The following is an 18,554-nucleotide window of genomic DNA, read 5'->3' as shown; positions in this document are numbered from 1 at the left end:
ATTGTGGGACCCTCCCAGGGTTTGGGGTTTTCTTGGCCTTTTGGCTTAGCCTGTGCAATGCATTTGTGGCTACTCCCTCACCCCCTTTTTAACTTATTGTGCCATCAGATGTCCCTGGGAGGCTGAACTTGGGCCAGGAGGCTCTTCTTTTAACACCTGGACCAATCTCAGAGGCCATTTGTCCCTCTCTAATTTAACAGAAAATTCTAGGGTACATGGAGTTTTCTTAGCCTACATGGTCCTACTACTACTCCATAGTCCTTCTGAAACTGAGGCAGGAAGATTGTGAGTTTGAGGCCAACCTAGGGCTACATAGAGAGCTCTTGTCAAACAAACAAACAAAAAAACCTCTGTACCAACTCTAAGCTTTTTGTCTCAGTTCCTGGGAATGGAACTCACCAGACTGCCTGTGCCTTTTCCCACATCTCTTGTCTCAGCATAGACTCCTTAAGTAGAAGCCACAGGATACCCATGGAACTGTATGTCTGGGACTGCTATAGGAGCCTGTGGTGGGACCTCAGCTGCCTAGAGGTGCCACTGTGGAGTCCTGGGGTTGAGTATGGATAGCAGGAACAAAGTGACAGATATCTAGCAAAGGGACAGTTTGGCTCAGTGATACTGCCTTCTCAGCTCCCACGTACAGGGAGCTGGATTCTAGGCAGAACCCCTCAGGGAACAGCTACCATAGTCCTGGTAACCTATTGGAGGGGAGGATTCCAAGTACAGAGGCTATGGCTAGCTGCTGGGAAGATGAGTTTCTAGTTGTGTGGAGCCTGAGACAGTCTAAGTGATGTGGTGTGTCTCCAACTCTCCTTGGTGGTCAGAGGGGCTGCTGCCGCCATATCTGGTATGTTTGGTCTCATAGAAAGGAGCACATGGTGGTGTCAGAACATTAGAAAGCTATCCATAAAGGGGTAGATATCTAGTTAGGGCTGTATGCTGGGGCCCAGCTTCTATGCATCAAGGTATACATATGGCAGTTGTGCAAGCTCTCCACCACGTGGAAGGCTCCTTACAGCTTCCTTGTCCCTGCCGTGGTGGTCTTGTCTGTACATGGAGTAGGCCTGTGAAGAGCTATAGACCATCAGGGAGCTAATACTTAATGACTTTTAGCACTTAGGCCATGTGAATGACCAAGTTTTGCTGTCAGGAAATGCTCCAGAGATAGAGACCAGATGAAACTATGAGTCCTTTGGATCTCAGCAAGGCAGAAAGGTTAGCCTGGACTGTTCAGCAGTTGCTGACACCTTATGTCAGCCCTCTAGCTCAAAGATTAGAGTAGAGCACATATCATGTATCAAGGACTTGTAGACAAGGCTTTTGTCTTAGGGATTGAATCCTATGAGAGACACAGGAGTCGGATAAGGCTCTGGAGAACAGTGCATCTCATTAGAAGCCCTGAGGTGAGAAGAAACAAAATCTATTGAGCCAGGGAGGTTTCAGGTGGAAAGCTAACTAGAGCAGTAGGGAATGCTAACTTTTTCTACAAACAGGGCTAGATCCTTGAGCTATAGAGGATGCCTGCTGCTGGCTTCCTGTTTGTCCTACAGCTGGAAGCAAATGACCTTGTCTGGCTTGTCAGCCTATCAGTGTAGAAAGAGTCCTAGGATGATCACGCCTAACACCCTCCTTTGACTTGTAGAATGCAATTTGAGGCTTCTGAGCTAACAAGGTGAGATATGGGGCCTGACCTCATACTATGCTATGTTGAGACTTTGGGATGTGATGAGTATTTTACATATGGGATGGAAGTTTTAAGTGGGTCCATGGGCAGACTGAGAGAATAATGCCTCTCACATCATACATGCCCGGGTCCTTACCCTGGGAACCTGTTAGTGTTATTTAGCACTGACAGGACATAAGTTACAGGTGGAATGGAGGTTGTACTAGCTGATGTGGACATGGCAGTGACAGTGTCCCTAACAGTGGGAGGGGCAGTAGCCAGTAGAGCTAGAAACAACACAGTGACTCAATCTGGAGCTTCTGTTTGGAAGGCAGGGGTGAGGCTATGAGCAAAGGGATAGATGGGCTCAGGAACTTCAGCTGCTCCAGGATGGCCTCCCCAAGTAGGAACACTCCGCCCTCATCTTTCTGAAGGCTCCACACCCTTGGTGACCACAACTATCCTCTGCTTTTTTTTTTTTTTTTAAACTAAACTTCACCAGGAGACTTGGGCTAGTGGGTAGTAGTGTCAGTGGATGGTGGGCATTGAGCCTCAGGAGAATGGGTCACCATCAGCCAGGCTGGCTGTCCATAGTGAGCAAGAATTAATATGTTGGTTGGGGTGTACAACAGCCAACCCTATAGCTGACCTGAAGGGTTTTGAGGCCCCACTCTCCAAGGAATTGTACCATTCTGTTCTCAGAAGGTGACATGGAGCCTAGGATGGCTCACCATGATAGAGGTTGGGGTTTTCAGCATCTCCTGAGGGTACCTGGCTGTGCCACCCAGGGAAGGAAGGCTCCATTAGAGTATCCCTCTGTTCCTGCCTACGCACTTACTACTAGGCCAATCAGGTTTAGCCCCTATCCTCTAGAGGACTTTTGTTTTTTAGTAGTTCTCATTTTAACTACATTAGACTAATGTGCATACCACTAGGTTTAATACTCAGTGCGAACTGCATAAGGCCATGTCTGGTACATCATTTCTTGTTTGTTTTTTATATGAATAACAGGGGCTGAGATTTCTTTGATTTATGTACAATCACGACAGCTTAATGTCAGGAGTGGGATTGTGAATGGATCCTTTCTCAGCCCTGGGGGTGCAATAGTGTGCGGGTGGGAAGCTGCAGGTCTGAGCAGTAAGCTGGTCTCTTTAGTGCCTGCTAAGCCTGATCGTAGACTAACTAGCCAGTGGGCCAGCTGGGGAGATTGGGTGGGAGTGGGTGCTGCTCAGCAAAGCAGGTTCAGGACTACAGGAAGGTATCTTAGCATCCTGACTCCCCAGACCCGGTCCTTACCTAAACCTGTATTTCAAGCTACAGTTAACTGAAAAGCTGCAAGAGGAGCTTGGTCCCTTGTCTACGCTAAGTGCCTTCTGGGTATCCCATTTCTTGGAGGGCACAGTGGCAAAGGGTAACCCTAGCTCATTGCTTCTTGTTTTGAATGTGAGTCTGCAGAGCTACCCTGCTTAGTTCACAGCAAAGCTAGGCCAAAAAAAAAAAAAAAAGAAAAAAAAAAAGAAAAGAAAATTAAAAAAAAAAAAGAAAGAAAAAAAGAAAAAATGCTTAGGCTTCTCTGGCAAGATTGTGTGCTAGCTAGGCCTCAGCTCCAGAGCAGGACTGCATTTGGGACCACTCTACTCCAAGAGACACATGGTAGTGTTAGAGAGCACCTGGCTGCTCCAACAGGGTAGAAGACAGTGGGCATCTATTATGCTGTGTCCCACAGTGCATGGCAGTATCCACCGTGGAGAACCACCAGCCTCCCACTGTTATGTGCTGTCTAGTAGAGGACTGCCACCAAGCAATGTGGCACCTGTGCCAAATGCACAGCTTCATGGACTGGGCACTTTGATCTAATTCCTAAGGATTGTCCAGCCTCAGACTCTTGGGCATTCGAGACATGGTACGAGACCTGTCCTAGACTTGCCCTCCATGTAATAGCAGCGGAGAGGTAGGGCAGCCCTGGCTAGTCACAGGTAGTGTGGTAGGGACTCTTCTCTCAGAGAAAGTCTAAGTGCTAGGTGACTCCAAGCATATTTGGGGTGATGGAACTGCCATGAGGAAAACAGCACTGTCGTTCCTATCTTATCCAGTGAAGCTCAGAGCTCTCTGCTAGTCATTGGTCTCTAGATTGTTCTTTCCCTACCCACGATTCTCACTAGAAGTGAAAGACAGCCATGAGAAACACCCCAGCCTGATTAACTGACCCTAACACATGGATCCTTATCCAGGGGTAGATCTCTTCCCTTAGCACACCCCAGAGGGGTACAGTTGGTGACAAGAGCCACTTCTGGACATCCTGTGCCATTTCCCATGCCCGCCCGGCCCGGACGGAAACCTTGCATCATGCGTCTTTACGGAAGGAATTTATTGTTCCAGAACTGAAGTTGCTCACAGTTATTTGACAGGGGTTACACCAGATGGGGCTTGTCCATTTTTGTGATGTCTGCGAATCCGCATGTGTCCAAAGTACAAAAGAGGAAGGCTAACGAGAGGTATTGCTTTCAGTATCCTGACACCGTAGGTATGCCCCTTCCCATTTGTACTGCGTGGCTTTGCTGTTATTACAGGTGTTTGATTTTGTTCTATGTATAGAAATCCCAGCCTGTGGTGGTTGAATGTAATAGAAGCATTAAAATCTGTACATGAGGGGAAGAGCAAAGGCATGCATGAAACCTGCCCCCAGCCCCTCCCGCTGCTACGCTGGGCGCCTTGGGCCAGCTGGGAGGGACTGGCTCAGCCAGACGGAACGGAACACAGACAAAAGCTGGAGATGAGGGAAGTGAGGTGGGCTTTGGTGGGCAGCAGGCAGTGGTGTGGGCCCCTTGCCCTTGCCACCTCCAAGAGGAACCCACTGCAGAGCACTCTGCTAACTCCATTTCTGGCTTTAATTTTTTTTAAACATTTTTATTTTAATTTAAAAAAAAAAAAACCAACTCGAGGTACCACTGCCATCCTGTGTGTAAGTAGTAGGGTGCCAGCTCAGGGCCTTCTCCCCCTTCTCTATCAGACACCAAACCAAGATCACTCTTGGCCTGGTACAGCAGAGAAGTGCTGGGCAGTGCTTCCGGGCAGCGGGCACAGCTGGCCAGTGCAGGCTGACGCATGTACCCTGAGCCCTTGTGTGGAACTGGAGCTGCTGCTAAGTAGTAATAAAACAACCCGGGACAGAGCTAACCACATCGTTCTTTAAATATATATATATATATATGTATATGTGTATAGAAATAGCCAAGAGCGAGGAGCCGAAACACAAACCCTAGCTCTGCCCCAGCAGCCCCACCCGACACCCTTTTCCAAAAACAACCAAGAAAAGAAAGTTTATAAAAATATCTTGCAGGAATTCTTTTAAAGTTTACAGTAGCTTGCCAGTGCTGCATCCACTGGCTGGCTCCCCACTGTCCCCAGCCCCACAACGGCTCTGTCCTCAGAGGGAACTTGGGCTCAGGACCCACCCTGCCCAAGTCAGACAGACAGAACAGACAGACAGATGGCAGGAGGGCGCTGCTGCTACTCCCCCTTCCCTGAACAGAGAACAGAGACATAAAGAAACTCAATAAATTAAAACAGCAAATAAATAATACTGGTCTCAGCCCAGGCCCCTGGCAGCTTTGGAGCACCCAGGTCTTTTATCTCCACTTCAGCCCATGAGAACCATCACAGCTGGAGCTCTGCAGCCTGGCAAGGTGGAGCAATGGATGCAGATGAGAAGAGGTGGCCCTGGTGAGGCCAACGTGTGGAAAAGGCGAGGTGAATGGCCCAGGAGGCCTCCAAATGCGCTGTGGAGGACAATCCATTCCCACTGCTTCACCCACCATGGTCCCCTACCCTGGAAGATGGTGGACAGGTTGTCCCTGCTGAGGATCTGGTCACTGGGAATCCAGGGTGGCTGGGCTAGAAGAGGAATTCCCTGGGAGGCAGGCCCTCCTCCCTTGGGCCATGCGGAGCTGCCAGGGAACAGGCAGAGGTGGTGGACAGTGGGCTAGCCTCTCTGCCCAGCAGCAGCAGCAGCAGCAGCAGGAGGAGGAGGGTGGTCCGCAGCAGCTGCCTTCGGTCAGCCAGTGTCCACACGCAGCACAGAGGATGGCCTCGTGGAGGTGACATGTTAACTTTTCGGGATAATTCCTGGTATCAGAGCGGAAACAAGCGATGCTGTCAGAGACAGGCAGAGACAGAGACCGCAAGAGAGAAAAGAGAGCAAGCCCAGCAGCCCAGCCTGCGGGCCGCACCCTGGCCACTCTCCTTTCCTCCCAGGCTTGAGACAAGGTCTGGGCAGGCAGGTGGGGCCTGGTCCACACAGGGCGGCAGAAGGCCACAGTCAGTGCTGTGTTGTGCTGTGCTGTGCTGTGCTGGGGAGGGACTAGTGTCTAAGGCTGCTCACGGCGGGCGGCGGGCGGCCCCATCTTGGCCATGTCCTTGCCCATCGGGTACTCGGTGTCCCCTCCAGGGCCAGCGGCCGCGGAGTCACCCAGGGGGCCGTGGGCACTCCGCTTGGCGGGTGTGCTGGGGGCCTGGGCCGCCTGCCCGTTCTTCTCGTCTGAAAAAAGTTGTTTAATTACGTCAAAGAAGTTACTCAATGGGGTGCCTGGGTACACAGAACAGAAGACAAAAAGAGAGAAAAGGAAAAAAAAAAAAAAAAACGGGGCAAGGGGAGAGAAGGAGAAAAGGAGAGAAAGAACAAACAAATGAACGAAGGAGCCTTGACAAGAGAAAGAAAAACCCAACGAGATGAAGTCAGATGGGATGGTAAAGCAAGGACAGGCAGGTAGCAAGCAGGGTGGGCAGGCGGCCAGTGGGGTCCCTAGTGCCAGGAGCAATGCAGTGGGAGAGGCTGTTGCTGTGGGATAGACCCTCAGACCTCCATACCTCCAAAGTGGCATGGGACCTGAGGGCTGCTTCTGAGAACTGAGGCCCAGGACAGGCAGTGAGATTCCTCCCTCACCCAGTGTCACCTGAAAGTCCTGGGCCTCCCTTCCCAAGTGTCAGGGTCACATAAGCTGGCCAACCCGAGGTGTAGAAAGCAACAGAAGAAAGATCAGGCCTGAGTTGGATCCTGGGGTTGGCTGCTGCTTTATGGGTAATGATTGCTCTTGGAAAGGGTGGCCAGAGCCAGTGAGCAGCAGCATACAGGGAGACCGCTGCCCTGGCTAGCACAGACAGTTCAGCAGCAGACAGACAGGATTAATGGTGGGTGGGCAGGCAGCGAGCTGGGGACAGGCAGCCACAGCTGGATTTCTGGTCCCGGAGGGCAGAAGTAATGGGTGACCCTCCACCCTCCTGGGCCTGTGCTTACTACCCAGCTGGGCCAATTGGATATGGCCAGTTCCATTCCCTTGCCTGACCTCAGTCCAAGCCCAGTGCTGCATACCTTTCCTCTTCTAACTGGCATGGTCTGTGGACACATGTCCACCTTGCCCTCCAAGGCAGTGCTACATGTAGGACCTTTATTGGCCTCAAGCACAAGGACCTTTTTTCTCTGCTCTGGGAGTTTAAGTCCCTCCTTTACCTAGCTTGATTGTAGAAATGGGGAGCATGAAGTGAGTGGTTAAGACTACTCTTCGCAGAAGATGGGGCCCAGGGGTGATGGGTGGTCCAATGCCTGTGCATACACAGGGGACCCAAGACAGCCCAGGGACAGTGGGATAGCACTGGTCAGGGTAGGCTGTGGGGGCACACAGTGGAGGTGGCAGGCTAGGGGCCAAGTGAGCATGAGGAATTCTTACCACATTTGGAAAGCCGCCCCGTCATCACTTCCATACAGTTAGTGGTGTCTGGAGCACAGAATGGAAAGAGGGAGGGAGAGAGTGAACAGGCTGCCCACCTGCTACCTGGGGCTAGCTGGCAACCTGTGGCCAGCAAGGCTAGGAAGGCTTGGGCAGGGTCCGAGGGCTGGATCCTGGAGTGGGCCGAGTCCAGAGGGGCTGGAGCTCATAGAGAAGAAGGGATAGGAGTAGGCAGGACCCAAGGATATTAACTGGCTGGAAAAGAGGAAGGAGCTGAGCCTGTAAAGACAGGGTGATGGTACAGACAGGCCTAGGGAAGTGTAGTGTTTGGAAGGGGCAGAACTGAGAGCTGGGGTCTAGGTCAGAAGAAGCCTATGACTACAGCTGGGTGTAAGCAAAGGTAGATAGTGGAAGGTCACCCTCCAGTAGCCAAAGCCAGAAGTCTGGATTTGAACCTTTTTTCATGGTGGAGCCTGTCTTCCCTGGCCTGCATAACCTCTTTGGCATGGTTTAACAGGCCACCTATACTGTGCCTGCACCTCATTACCCACTGGCTTCCATACACCCCTGTCTCTCCCACTATGCCGGCCTGCTGGCATCAGGAGACCTGGGTGAGAAATGTCTAATAGGCCTACTCATTGGAGGGTCCCAGCCTTCTCTCCCTGAATAGGATTCCTGTCTGGATGGCCTCCAGGTCTCCTGGAGGTCTGCACTTCTGCCTACATCCAGCAGGGTCTTTGGAACCAAGCTCATTGGACAAGAGCCCAGAACACAGGGACACAATGGGACGGCATCAGGGGGACAAGCCAAAACCCAAGAATGGGTGGATATCTAACAGTCTCTCAAGGGATGACTAAGTAGAACTGATGGGTGGGTTCTGTGTATAGGCCATACCCACCATATTCCCTGTGACATCTGGGACACAGCACTGGGGCAGGGGGTATGATAGACCATCTCATAGGATAGAGCATGGAGAGCTGTCCAATATTCAGGAGTGCAGGAGGGCTGCAGTGTCTGATTGGTCACCATGAGCAGAACCCCAGCAGCATGCTAGAGACCTTGGCTTTACTTGTATTCATTGTCCTGGCCTGCCTCTGCTTGTCATTCCTTGTCCCCATTTTCCACTACTACTGCTGTGCCCCAGCCTGTTTTCCTTTTTCTAAGATGGAGGCCTAAAGCCCCAGAAAGACAAGGTTGACTGAAGTACAGTGCCTCCCAGGGGTACTTGGCCCTGCTTGCTCTCTTCCAAGAAGAGTGGGTAGCTGGATGAGCCCAGGGCTGCTGAGGACTCTAGCCCCACCTGCCAGGGGGTGATGAGGCCCATGAAGAGAGCACATCTACAGGCAATGAAATGAAGATGGGATGGGATGAGGAACAGGTGGAAAGGACCTACATACACACGAGAAGTAACCCTAATAGCCCCAGCTGTGGAGATAAGTTGGGAATAGGACTCAGAGAAGCTGGCCCTGAGCCACATCCCATCTCTTCTAGACTTCTCAAGTGCCTAAGCAGTCCCATACCATATACCATCAGCCTGTCCCATTGCTATATAGACTATATCCTAGCTATTACTCTGACATACGGGTCCCATGTGTGTGCCTATGCATAGGGCCAGACACACAGGTACTGCTTCCTCCCATAAATACCAGCAGCCCAGGGGCCTTTCTTGAGCACCCTACTGGAACTAGAGCCTCAGACCTAATCCTGCTTAAGGCAGAGCTCTGGTGGTCAGTGGCATTGAGGAAGGGAGTCCCAGCCCTTGTAGGGTGCTACAAGGGGAGCCCCAAGGATCAGGGCCTTGGGCCCTACTCCCAGAGCCTGCTTATACTGCCCTCATGTCTAGCTGTCTAGGCCTGTCTGGAGCTAGGCCAGATGAGTGGGCACAAGGTGCCCCTCTAAGGACAAGCCTGGCTCTTTCAGGAGGCCCTGCCCACAGCCCCTCCCCTCCCCGGCAGCAGGCCGGACACCTTACCTGCCAGCGTCAGAGGCTACTCTCGTAGCTGGTGGCCACCTTCTGGCCCTTAAGCCCAGCACCCCAGCTTAGTCCTGGCGCTGGCGGGGGTGGTTCTACGGTGGACAAGAGGCGCCTTTCAGTGTGATGCAGCCCACCATGCCCGGGGAGGGGCCCTGCTCCCTGAGGGGTGCAGCACTGCTCGGGGCAGGGAGGTGGGCATCCGTCAGAGTAGGAGGCCATGTCAGTTCTCATACCTCCCATCCAAGCAGCACTAGCCACAGGCGCTGTGCTGAGCCCCCGCCTCACCTGACAGGTGCTGGGCTGATGGCTGGTCATGGGTGCTCAGCAGCTGGGCCTGGATGGTCTCCACTACCCTCTTGAAGCGGCGACTGGGGCCTAGGGGAAGACTGGCTGTCAGGACACTGGAAGCACCAATGAGAGTGAAACACAGCCACGAAGTCAGCTGGCTTACCTGAGAGTAAAGTGAATGTGACTGAGTAGATGCCATTCTCCTTCTGGGCCTCTCCACCCTCAGTGTAGGTGATGTCCACCTGGAACTTGACCGGCTTCTGGAACACTGCTGGGCCCCCTGTGGCCTTGTATTCAGCCCTGAAGCTTGTCTGGGAGATAACGCTGTGGCTGAGGCTAGGGATCTGCAGTGTATACAGGCTGGATGTGATAGCAGCCTACCAGAAGGCCCCACTAGCCCACTCCTAACCTCTTGCAGAGGTGGCATCAGAAGTACCAGCACTATGTGGGCACCAGACACAAACCCAGGCACAAACCCTCCAAACCATGTCCAGTCTTGAGAACCAAGCATGACACAAAACTAACAGGTGGGCCCCTTGCTCAGCCGCCCAGGGTGCGGTCTAGAAGAACCCTAGACTGGAAGGGTTCAACGGCCTTACAACCCTGAGTTGGACAGGAATGAAGGCGCATCACAGCAGTGACTAGTGAAGATATGAGGTGTGTGGATTCACAGCACTGAACTCTGCTCACATTGACATGACAGTAGCAAGAGCAAAACGAAAACAGATAGGGTCACCCCAGGTTATAGGACTAGCTACCATGGGGAAGTAGATGGGAGCCCCAGGCTGATCTGGTAACCCAAGGCCCTTGTGAAGGGATGGATTTGATGGAGGGAGGAGACAGGCTCACACCAAAGGGTAGGAGTGCTAAGGAGACACAATAGGCCCAGAGTCTGGCCAATCTGAAGTACAACCACTCTATCAGATATGGTCTTCCCTGGCCTGAAGCTTCTAACAGACATTTTCAGCTGACTCTAGGGCACCAGGGAAATCTTTTAGCTAGGTAACTTGAAGGACTCCAGGACAGAATGTCTAATGAGGCAATAGCACCCTAGAGCCTAGAGCAGGCACCTTCAAATAAATACTCATGAGAGATGACTCCCCTTGGCCAAAAGTCAGCAGACTAAGGCCCTGGTGTGGGAGGGATATGCTGAGAAAGTCTCAGAGAGGCCTGGCCCAGCATAAGGCAGCCCTACACAGGAGTCACAAGGGACAGGTCAATTCTGAGAGTACTCTGGGAGTTCATATCCTAGATGGAGAGTCTCATCTCCAGTCTTCATGTGCCGTCTGCTGGTCAGAACCCAGAGATGCCTCCATGTTTTGAGAACCCCAGCCTCTACAGGCAAGCTGGGGGCCACGGGAAGTCACAGACTTCAAATAAAGAAGTAGCCTGGGAAATAGACTCTGGGCTTCTAGAGATCAAGTGGGTGGTCACAGCCTCTTCTTGATGCGTGTGGCCACCTGTATTTCACCCTGAGTCTTGGGGAGGTTTCACCTGGAGACCAGCACACCCCAGCCATAGACAGCTCCCGACTCCCAGAGTTGCTGTGCAGCTCCCAGCAGGATGAAGGCCTAGGTAGACAGTGGTGGTCCCGGCAGAAGGACAAAAGGACGGGTTAGGTGTACACCCGTTTGTGTGAATGAGAGAGCCTATGGTTGCCTGGAGGCTGAGCCCATGGATTTGAGTGTCTGCCTGGCTCTGCCATGGCCTCACCGACAGGAAGGCATGCACGATGTCAGCCTTGATGGAGCTCAGGGGCTTGTCCTTGATCACCACAAAGATCTGTTCCTCCTTTTCCAGGTTGATGAAGTTCCCGAACCATGATTTCTTGGCCAGCCTAGGCAGAGCAGAGGCTGTCATGATGGGGATGTGATGCCTGGTCCACTTCTGTAACCTCCACAGGGGCTGGGACCATAGAGCCCTTACTACAGAGCAGTGTTCCCCACATCCCAGACCAGCCATGCAGCCCTTATGCTAACCTTACCACACCCACTCCCCTAACTCCATAATCCAACCCTAAGGGTGATCCCCAACTCTAAACTCTCCCCACAAACAAGATAAAACCTAACCAAATACCTCTTACTGTAACCATAAACCAAAAGACTTAACCCTAACCAAACTTCTCTAACCATAACCTCCAACATTACCCTAACATTCATAAACTTAGACCTATATCCCTAGCCTGAACCCTATGTCACTAACCTATACCCCATGTCTTTAACATGAACCCCTTGTCCCAACCTTCACTGTACAACCGTAATCCCAATCCTATGTCCTTAACAATAAATTTCACCACAACACACTCCCAACTGCAAGTCCTTGACTTTCACTGGATGTCTGAGAGCCACTTTCTAGACATTTCATTGTGTAGGACGGGACAGGACAGAGTGTCTTAAGTCTCAGCTTTTATTTGGGTCCCTACATTTTGGGGAAGCTCACTCTACACCTTACTGGAAGAAATGTTCCCAACAACCGGAAGCTGGTGTATGCTAGAGTCTGGCTGGGGCACTCTGATATCAAGTAAAGATTATGTGACTCCACACCAGCTAGTAAGATCCCTGGCAGACCTGCAGGGTCAGTTAGGGAAGGCCTGCCCAGAGCTTCAACAGCCACAGCCTCACTCAGGCCTGCCACACATTATGCACCCACTACAGGACTAGTTTTCTTGCCATGATAGCTTGACATCATGCTTGGCCATTACTGCTGCCCAGAGGGCCTCAGCTGTCTGGCCAGATGACACCAGTATAACAAGTTCCATTGCAACACTCCTCACTGCATATACCATCTCCTGAGTTGTGGACACTGTACTCTAAAGTATAACCTTCTGCCAGTCCAATGGGATGGAAGGCAGACAAGCTTCCCAGCCTCACTTGTGGAGCTCCACCCATTCCCTTCTAGACATGTGCATAGCGTGAGCTCTTGCCACCTTTGCTGACGGGATTCCCGAAGAGCTGCAGATGCCCCAGCCTAATCCAACTGCAGGACTACTTTTCTTCCCATGATAGCTTGACAATTGGCAATTGGAAGAGATTCTTTCCTAGCCCTAGAGACCACAACGCAGAATACCCAGTGAAGTCATTGCTAGATGTCTGTTCAAGAGACCCTAGGGGAGGCTAAGCTGCAGGCTGTCTCATGGCAACGCCCAGTCAACATGGCTAGGCAGACTTCCAGCTGCCTGGTGTAAGTACAATGGGGGCACAGCTAGCCCTTCAGTCAGATGCATCCCTGCATCAGGGACTCAGGCTATAAACTGAGGGAAGTGGCAACAACAGCCACACTGGTGCTCAGGGATAGGGTTGGCATGTGGCCAGCATGAATGAGAATATCTGTGCTGGGCAGCCCTAGGCCAATGTTAATTTAGGCTGTATGAAGGGTTTCCTGGTTGTGACTTCCCCCTTGTTCATTTCTGGTTCTTTTGCTTCTGTGGCTGACACAGGCCCCAGCCATTCTGTGCTCCTGTTGTAAGCTCTGTCCTGTCCTGTGTGTACAGGTCCCTGATATAGGCCCTTGTCCCACCTGTACCCAAGGCCCATGCCTGGACCTGGAGACCAGCAATGCTCAGGATATTTCGAAGCACACAAGTGGTTCTAGAAAACATAGTTTCTGGCTGAAAATCACAGGTGCAAGCAGTCACACTTAGCTGGTATGGCATGTGAGACATGGCCATATCTAACAGAAGCTGTATGATCAGAGGGGATTGTGTAGCACAGGGTGACACAGTCCATGCTAGAGCTCTGGTATCCATCGTTCTGGGCCCAAGTACTAGCCTGGGCACACAAAATTCTTGGTGTGGGCCATAAAGGCGCATGAGAAAAGGACATAGGTCAGTAGGCAAAACATGTTCAGCTTAGTGGGCCCCAGTTAACAGCTGAAGGCGTAAGGGGGAGGGTTGAACTCTACAGACTGCTATAGTTCCCATGGCTTCTAGCCAGCTGGCCTGACATAGTGGGCAACCAAGCGAGCCGGTTCCTGGTTATGGTTCTTTGGAGGCTATGACCAATGAGGGACTTATGACAGAAGATGAGGGTGTAAAGCTTTCCTGAGCCAGTATGCAGGGCTTGGGGGGTGGGAAATAAAGTCTCTAAAGGTCTTGATCAAGGAGGAGGAAACCAAAGGCCTTTCTCAAGCTACTGTTATTAAAAAAAAAGTATTAATAAATGAATCTCTAAAACCTTTTATTAGAGCAACATAAAGGCCTAACCTAGTCCAAAACAGTCATATGTCCCCAGAGCCTCAGGGCAGTTATGGTGAGCTTAGGCCTCTGACCTCTGCCTGGACCAAAGCACAGCAAGTGCGTCTGCTAGCACAGAGCAACCGAAACCCCTTACTAACTCGCTGGCAACAGCTGAGTCCTCTCCTCTTGTCTGGTCACAGAATGAGGTCACCCAGCTACAGTGATGCAATCAGTGGTCTTTGGTAGTACTTTCCCTGCCCCCAGCCCCAGTCATATGGCATTTTCCTACCTTCACACCAGTAGCTACCAAGAAAGTAACTACTGAGAGGCCACTGTGGAAGATACAGAGAAGCCACACTATACAGGTATGCAGCATCTGCAGGGTGGGTCCACTGGGTCCACTTGCATTCCCTTCCCTACAGCTGAAGGCTAGGGAATCCTAGAACAATTCTAGGACAATCCCTGGGCCCTGTATCTTGAGGCTGTCTTTCTTCCTCAGCACAACCCTGTTTCTCCTCATGTCCAAACCCTCCCTGTGATCCCTTAGACTCCTGGGAAGCCCAGAGTACACCTACGTGTCCCCAGCCAACTTTAGAGTCCTCTGAGCAGAGTCAGGACCTGTCCCACCACTGGTATTTCTCATGTGGACAGGACCTAAAGTTCATAAAGACTCATGGGCTGAGTCAGGCCCAAGGAGTTCAGGTCAGGGACCAAAAGCCCTCAGGTGGTTATCCCCTGCCTGATGGCAAAGATCCTAGGTCCCTCTCTCATCAGCCTCATGCAAAGCCACTTACTCTGGAGAAGATTCTGGGGTCAGGTTGGACATCTCCTCTGGCGTGGGAACTGTGCACAGGAAGGGACAAAGGCAAGGTTGGTGAGTGCTGCAGGTTTGAGTCTCAGGACCATGTCCATTCCTCCCCAACCCCATCCTGGCTCAGGGTGCTGTCCATGCTGTGGTGCTGAAACACCATTGTGCTTCTCCAGGCCCCAGATGAGCAGAGGCACTGGCCCCAGCACAGCCCAAGACCTGTAGGCTCCCTGACCACCCAACAGGCCTCACTGAGCATAGCTGCTGCCTAGAAGACAATAGAACAATTCTGGGACAAGAGGGTACAGGGCAGGCTCAGAGGCCAGTGCTTGTGGAGAGGCTCACAGACCCACCAACTGTTGGCATGTCCCATCTGAGCAGTACAGTACCCACCCCCTCTACAGATTCCACCACCTACCCAACCCCACACTACTCCTAACCTTGCAGTTTCCGGCGGTGGAAGCGAGGTGAGCCCAGGAAGCTGTTCTTGATGGAGTTGAGTCGTGTCCGCCAGGGCACTCCTCCAACACTAGGGCTGGACGGTGGTGTGGGGTTGGGTGTGCCAGCTGGGCTCTCCTTTGGCGTGTGAACAGGCGTCCCTTTGGGGGTAGGAAGGGGACTACCCCTTGGTGAGGGGTGAGGGGTCACCTGTATGGTGGGGACAGATTTGGTGTTTGGTTCAGTCCCAGTTGGCAGGAGCCGGGCAGGAGCCGGCAGGGTGGGTGGCCCAGGGGACAGGGCCAGTGGAGTGCCAAGGCTGGCTCCAGGAGGCTGGGTCTGAGTGCAGGCTGGGAGCGGGTTGGACTTGGTGCCCTGCAGCGGCTTGTCAGTCAGCTTGGCCTTGCACGGCAAGGTCTGAGTCTTGGGGTTGGGCCGCAGGGCGGCCTGTGGAGAGAGGATGTGTCCTGGCCGAGAGGTGCTCCGACAAGCTTCAGGCTCCAAGGAGGTGGCCAGGGGGCAAGCCACATAGGGGAGCTCAGGGGGCAGAGGGGGCAGGACAAACTTCCTAACAGGCTACAGTGACGCAGAGTGACGTCAGGAGGGGTGACCGCGAAGTGGAGCCCATGCCCATCCACCCACATGCACACACAGCAACCAGGATCAGCAATAGCATTCAAGCAGGAAACCCAAGCAGGACCAGAGAGGGAGGGGACAGACAAGGGGAAGGTTTGCCACCAAAAAAAAAAAAAAAAAAAAAAAAAAAACCCAAAAAACCCAAAAAACAAAAAACAAACCACACAACAACAACAATAAAACAAGTGACATACAAGAAAACGGACAACACAAAACAAAAGAACATGCAGTTAGCCAGAGCCCAGCAGCAGAGCAGCAGCCAGGAGGAGCCCACAAAGGAAGCCTGTGTGCAAGGCAGAGATGGGGCTTTTTCCCAGTCTGTGGAGGCCCTGTTCCCCATCCCCGGGCCCTCTAACTATAATCCCTTTTTATTTCCTGAGACTAGTCCTGTAGCCTAAGGCTTAGGTGGGGTGGTCACTCACCCGAGGACTGCTGAGTGGACTTGTAGAAAGGCCTGAGGAGGCACCACTGATGGATCGAGATCTGGGGGAAGAAAGCAGAGTGTCTGTCAGTTCAGCAGGAGAGAGCTCCCGGTTCCTGCCCTCTAGTTGGCTTTTCTAGGAAGCCTGGGGTCCTGACCCAGAGCTCCAAGGCTTATACCATGCCGAGGAAGGTCTCTAGAGGCACAGCTGTGTCCGGGGCCATCCTGCTGGCCTTGGCTGTCACCACCCAGTCTGCATCCAGGGTCCCTAAGGCTCCTCCACACACAGAGGAGCCATCCACCATACACCCCAGACCAGGCACAGGAAATGTACTAAGGGGCTCTCAGCAAAAGTCCACAGATACTGTGGACAGAGATGCAAGGACACGGTGGGGGATTCCTGTTAACTAGATCCAGCCTCATGCATTCCACGACCCTGGCACCCAAGACCAGCTTCTCCAGGGCTGTACTATACAGCATTCAGTATATGGTTCACTACATGGGTACTTGCCAAGTCCTTTCACATCCGCAGCCACCTATGAGAGAAGCCCAGGGCCAGCCCACAGCCTTCATCTTAACCCACTATTGCCCCATTGGGCTGAAGACCTAGCCTGCAAGTAGCTGGAAGCAGGTACTAGCTCAGTGTGTGTTCACAACATGGTGAACAGCTAGCTGCCCTGCAGGTCTGAGACCACGCCTTCCATCCAGCTCACTGTGAGAATGGACACAAAAACTCAAGTTCAGCCCTGGCTGTGGGACCTGCCATCTTTGTGGGGAAAAGCGGGGGTAGGGTGCAGCCACAGGACAAAAGAGGATAAAAGAGCATTAGACCCGCTCGCACTGCCCTGGCCTGCCCACCACTAACTAGACCATACACAATGGGCTTCTGTTCCCATCCAGGTAACACCAATCCTTCTTAGCTCCTTGCCAGCTCCTAGAGCACCTGTGAGCAGAGCCCTGTCTCCGTGACTTCCAAGCCTCTCCACTTCCTGCTAAAGGAGCCTGGGGAACAATGGAGACCTGTGGCCAGGGCAGCATGCCTTAGTCAGGGTGGTAACGGGGCTCCCCACTGGAACAAAGGTCCAGGTGTACAGCTAGGGGCCAGTCCCTGAGAAGATGGAGATACCAGAGGCCAGGGAAGAGGGGACGCAGCCACAAGCAGTGAAGCCTAGCCTAGGCCTTTGATCCCACCATGACAGACAGGAACACATTGCTGGGCACAAGGGAAGAAGAAGGGAAACTGAGGCATAAGCATAGGAGCCACATCAACTTCTCCTCCGTTTAGCAATGCTGGAATTGAGCTGCAATTTGTCCAAAGTAGAAAAGATGACTCCAGCCCTGAGGGAAGTCAAATAGGCAAGAGGCAAGCAGGAAAGGGCACAGGCAGGCACAGGGGCAGTATGCAGCTCAACAGGGTGTGGCCTAGCCAATCAGCAGCAAGAGTGGGCAGTAGCTGTTACTGGCCTGCTGCCACCTGCCAGGGGCATGGAATACTTAGCCACTTCATCTAAACTGGCCAGCCCTTGTGGGAACAGCACCCAAGGCCATCTGGACAAATGAGTGGCAGGGGGTGGCAGGCCTGCAACCATAAGGTAGGTCTGTGCAGGATGCAGGGCAGTGCTCCTGTCCTGGGCCTATGTGAGTAAGCCTTGAGTATGCAGGCCTCTGGCTTGGGCTGGCCATGGGCCTTGCCCCAGCAACCCCACCCTTCCTTGTATCCTTACAGCTGCCCAGGTCAGACTCTTCCCTGGTCTGCTAAAGTGCGAGTCCCAGAAAGGAGAGGCGGAAGTGTCTGTCAGTGAGCCCTGCCTCCAGCCCCGCCTCTTCTGCCCGACTCAGGCAGGAGCCCTGCATCTAGAGCTGGGAGGACAGATTGGATGGGCAGGGTGTATACCTGTCTTCTTTGCTGAATTGGGGATGGGCTTCAGCGATATCCAGGCTTTTACTGAACACTGCTTTACTACAGCAGGAACAAAGCGAGAAAACAGAGTTACTGCCCCGGCCACACGCACGCAGGTCAGCTGCTGGGCCATGTGCTGCCTGACCACACCAAGCAAGCCCTCCAAGCATGGCCCACCAACCCCAGGCCAGGGTACAGAGATGAAGAGAGAGGAAGGGGACAGAAGCCACAGCACAGCCTGCCCTGGGTGACCTTCCGGATAGAGAGGTAGCCAAGCTTAGAGATGTCTAAACTCACCACCAGCCACAGGATCTCTTGTCCCCACCAGTGGTCCCATCAGAGGCCAGTGTCAGGGGGCAAAACCAGAGCAGAAGCAGGCTAGATGTGCCAGGACAAAGGGCCTTGCAGATTCCCTTGGAGACAGCCACCATCCCACATATGGGCCCACCCTGCAGCACATAGGCCTGGAAGCTGTATTAGAAACCAGGAAGCTCAGAGCTGAGCACTGACCCTTAGCTATCCTTTGGG

The 18,554-nt window shown here is 52.7% G+C and overlaps 1 protein-coding gene across 18 annotated transcripts in view; it reads right to left on the bottom strand.

Moving 5' to 3' along the window:
- Nucleotides 1–4,013: 4,013 nt before the first annotated feature.
- Nucleotides 4,014–18,554, bottom strand: part of Brsk2 (BR serine/threonine kinase 2) — a 53,117-nt gene continuing 38,576 nt past the window's right edge. For 3 of the 18 annotated variants that reach the window (XM_039101272.2, XM_039101282.2, XM_039101287.2), the window contains 9 exons: nt 18,021–18,086; nt 16,128–16,188; nt 15,072–15,279; nt 14,618–14,666; nt 11,363–11,486; nt 9,813–9,993; nt 9,647–9,736; nt 7,387–7,434; nt 4,015–6,248 (listed from right to left, as the gene is read on the bottom strand). In XM_039101272.2, coding sequence (XP_038957200.1) covers nt 6,031–6,248; nt 7,387–7,434; nt 9,647–9,736; nt 9,813–9,993; nt 11,363–11,486; nt 14,618–14,666; nt 15,072–15,279; nt 16,128–16,188; nt 18,021–18,086 — 1,045 coding nt within the window. In that variant the 3' untranslated portion in view covers nt 4,015–6,030. Of the gene's footprint in view, nt 6,249–7,386; nt 7,435–9,358; nt 9,454–9,646; nt 9,737–9,812; nt 9,994–11,362; nt 11,487–14,617; nt 14,667–15,071; nt 15,280–16,127; nt 16,189–18,020; nt 18,087–18,554 lie in introns of all 18 variants that reach the window. The other 15 variants (XR_005499534.2, XR_005499535.2, XM_039101273.2 and 12 more) reach the window with 15 other exon arrangements.

The sequence above is a fragment of the Rattus norvegicus genome, chromosome 1 (genome assembly GCF_036323735.1).
Source record: "Rattus norvegicus strain BN/NHsdMcwi chromosome 1, GRCr8, whole genome shotgun sequence".
Classification (NCBI taxonomy): Eukaryota; Metazoa; Chordata; class Mammalia; order Rodentia; family Muridae; genus Rattus; species Rattus norvegicus.
The sequence above is the reverse complement of the archived record's forward strand: the minus strand, read 5'-3'. Positions and strand labels throughout refer to the sequence as shown.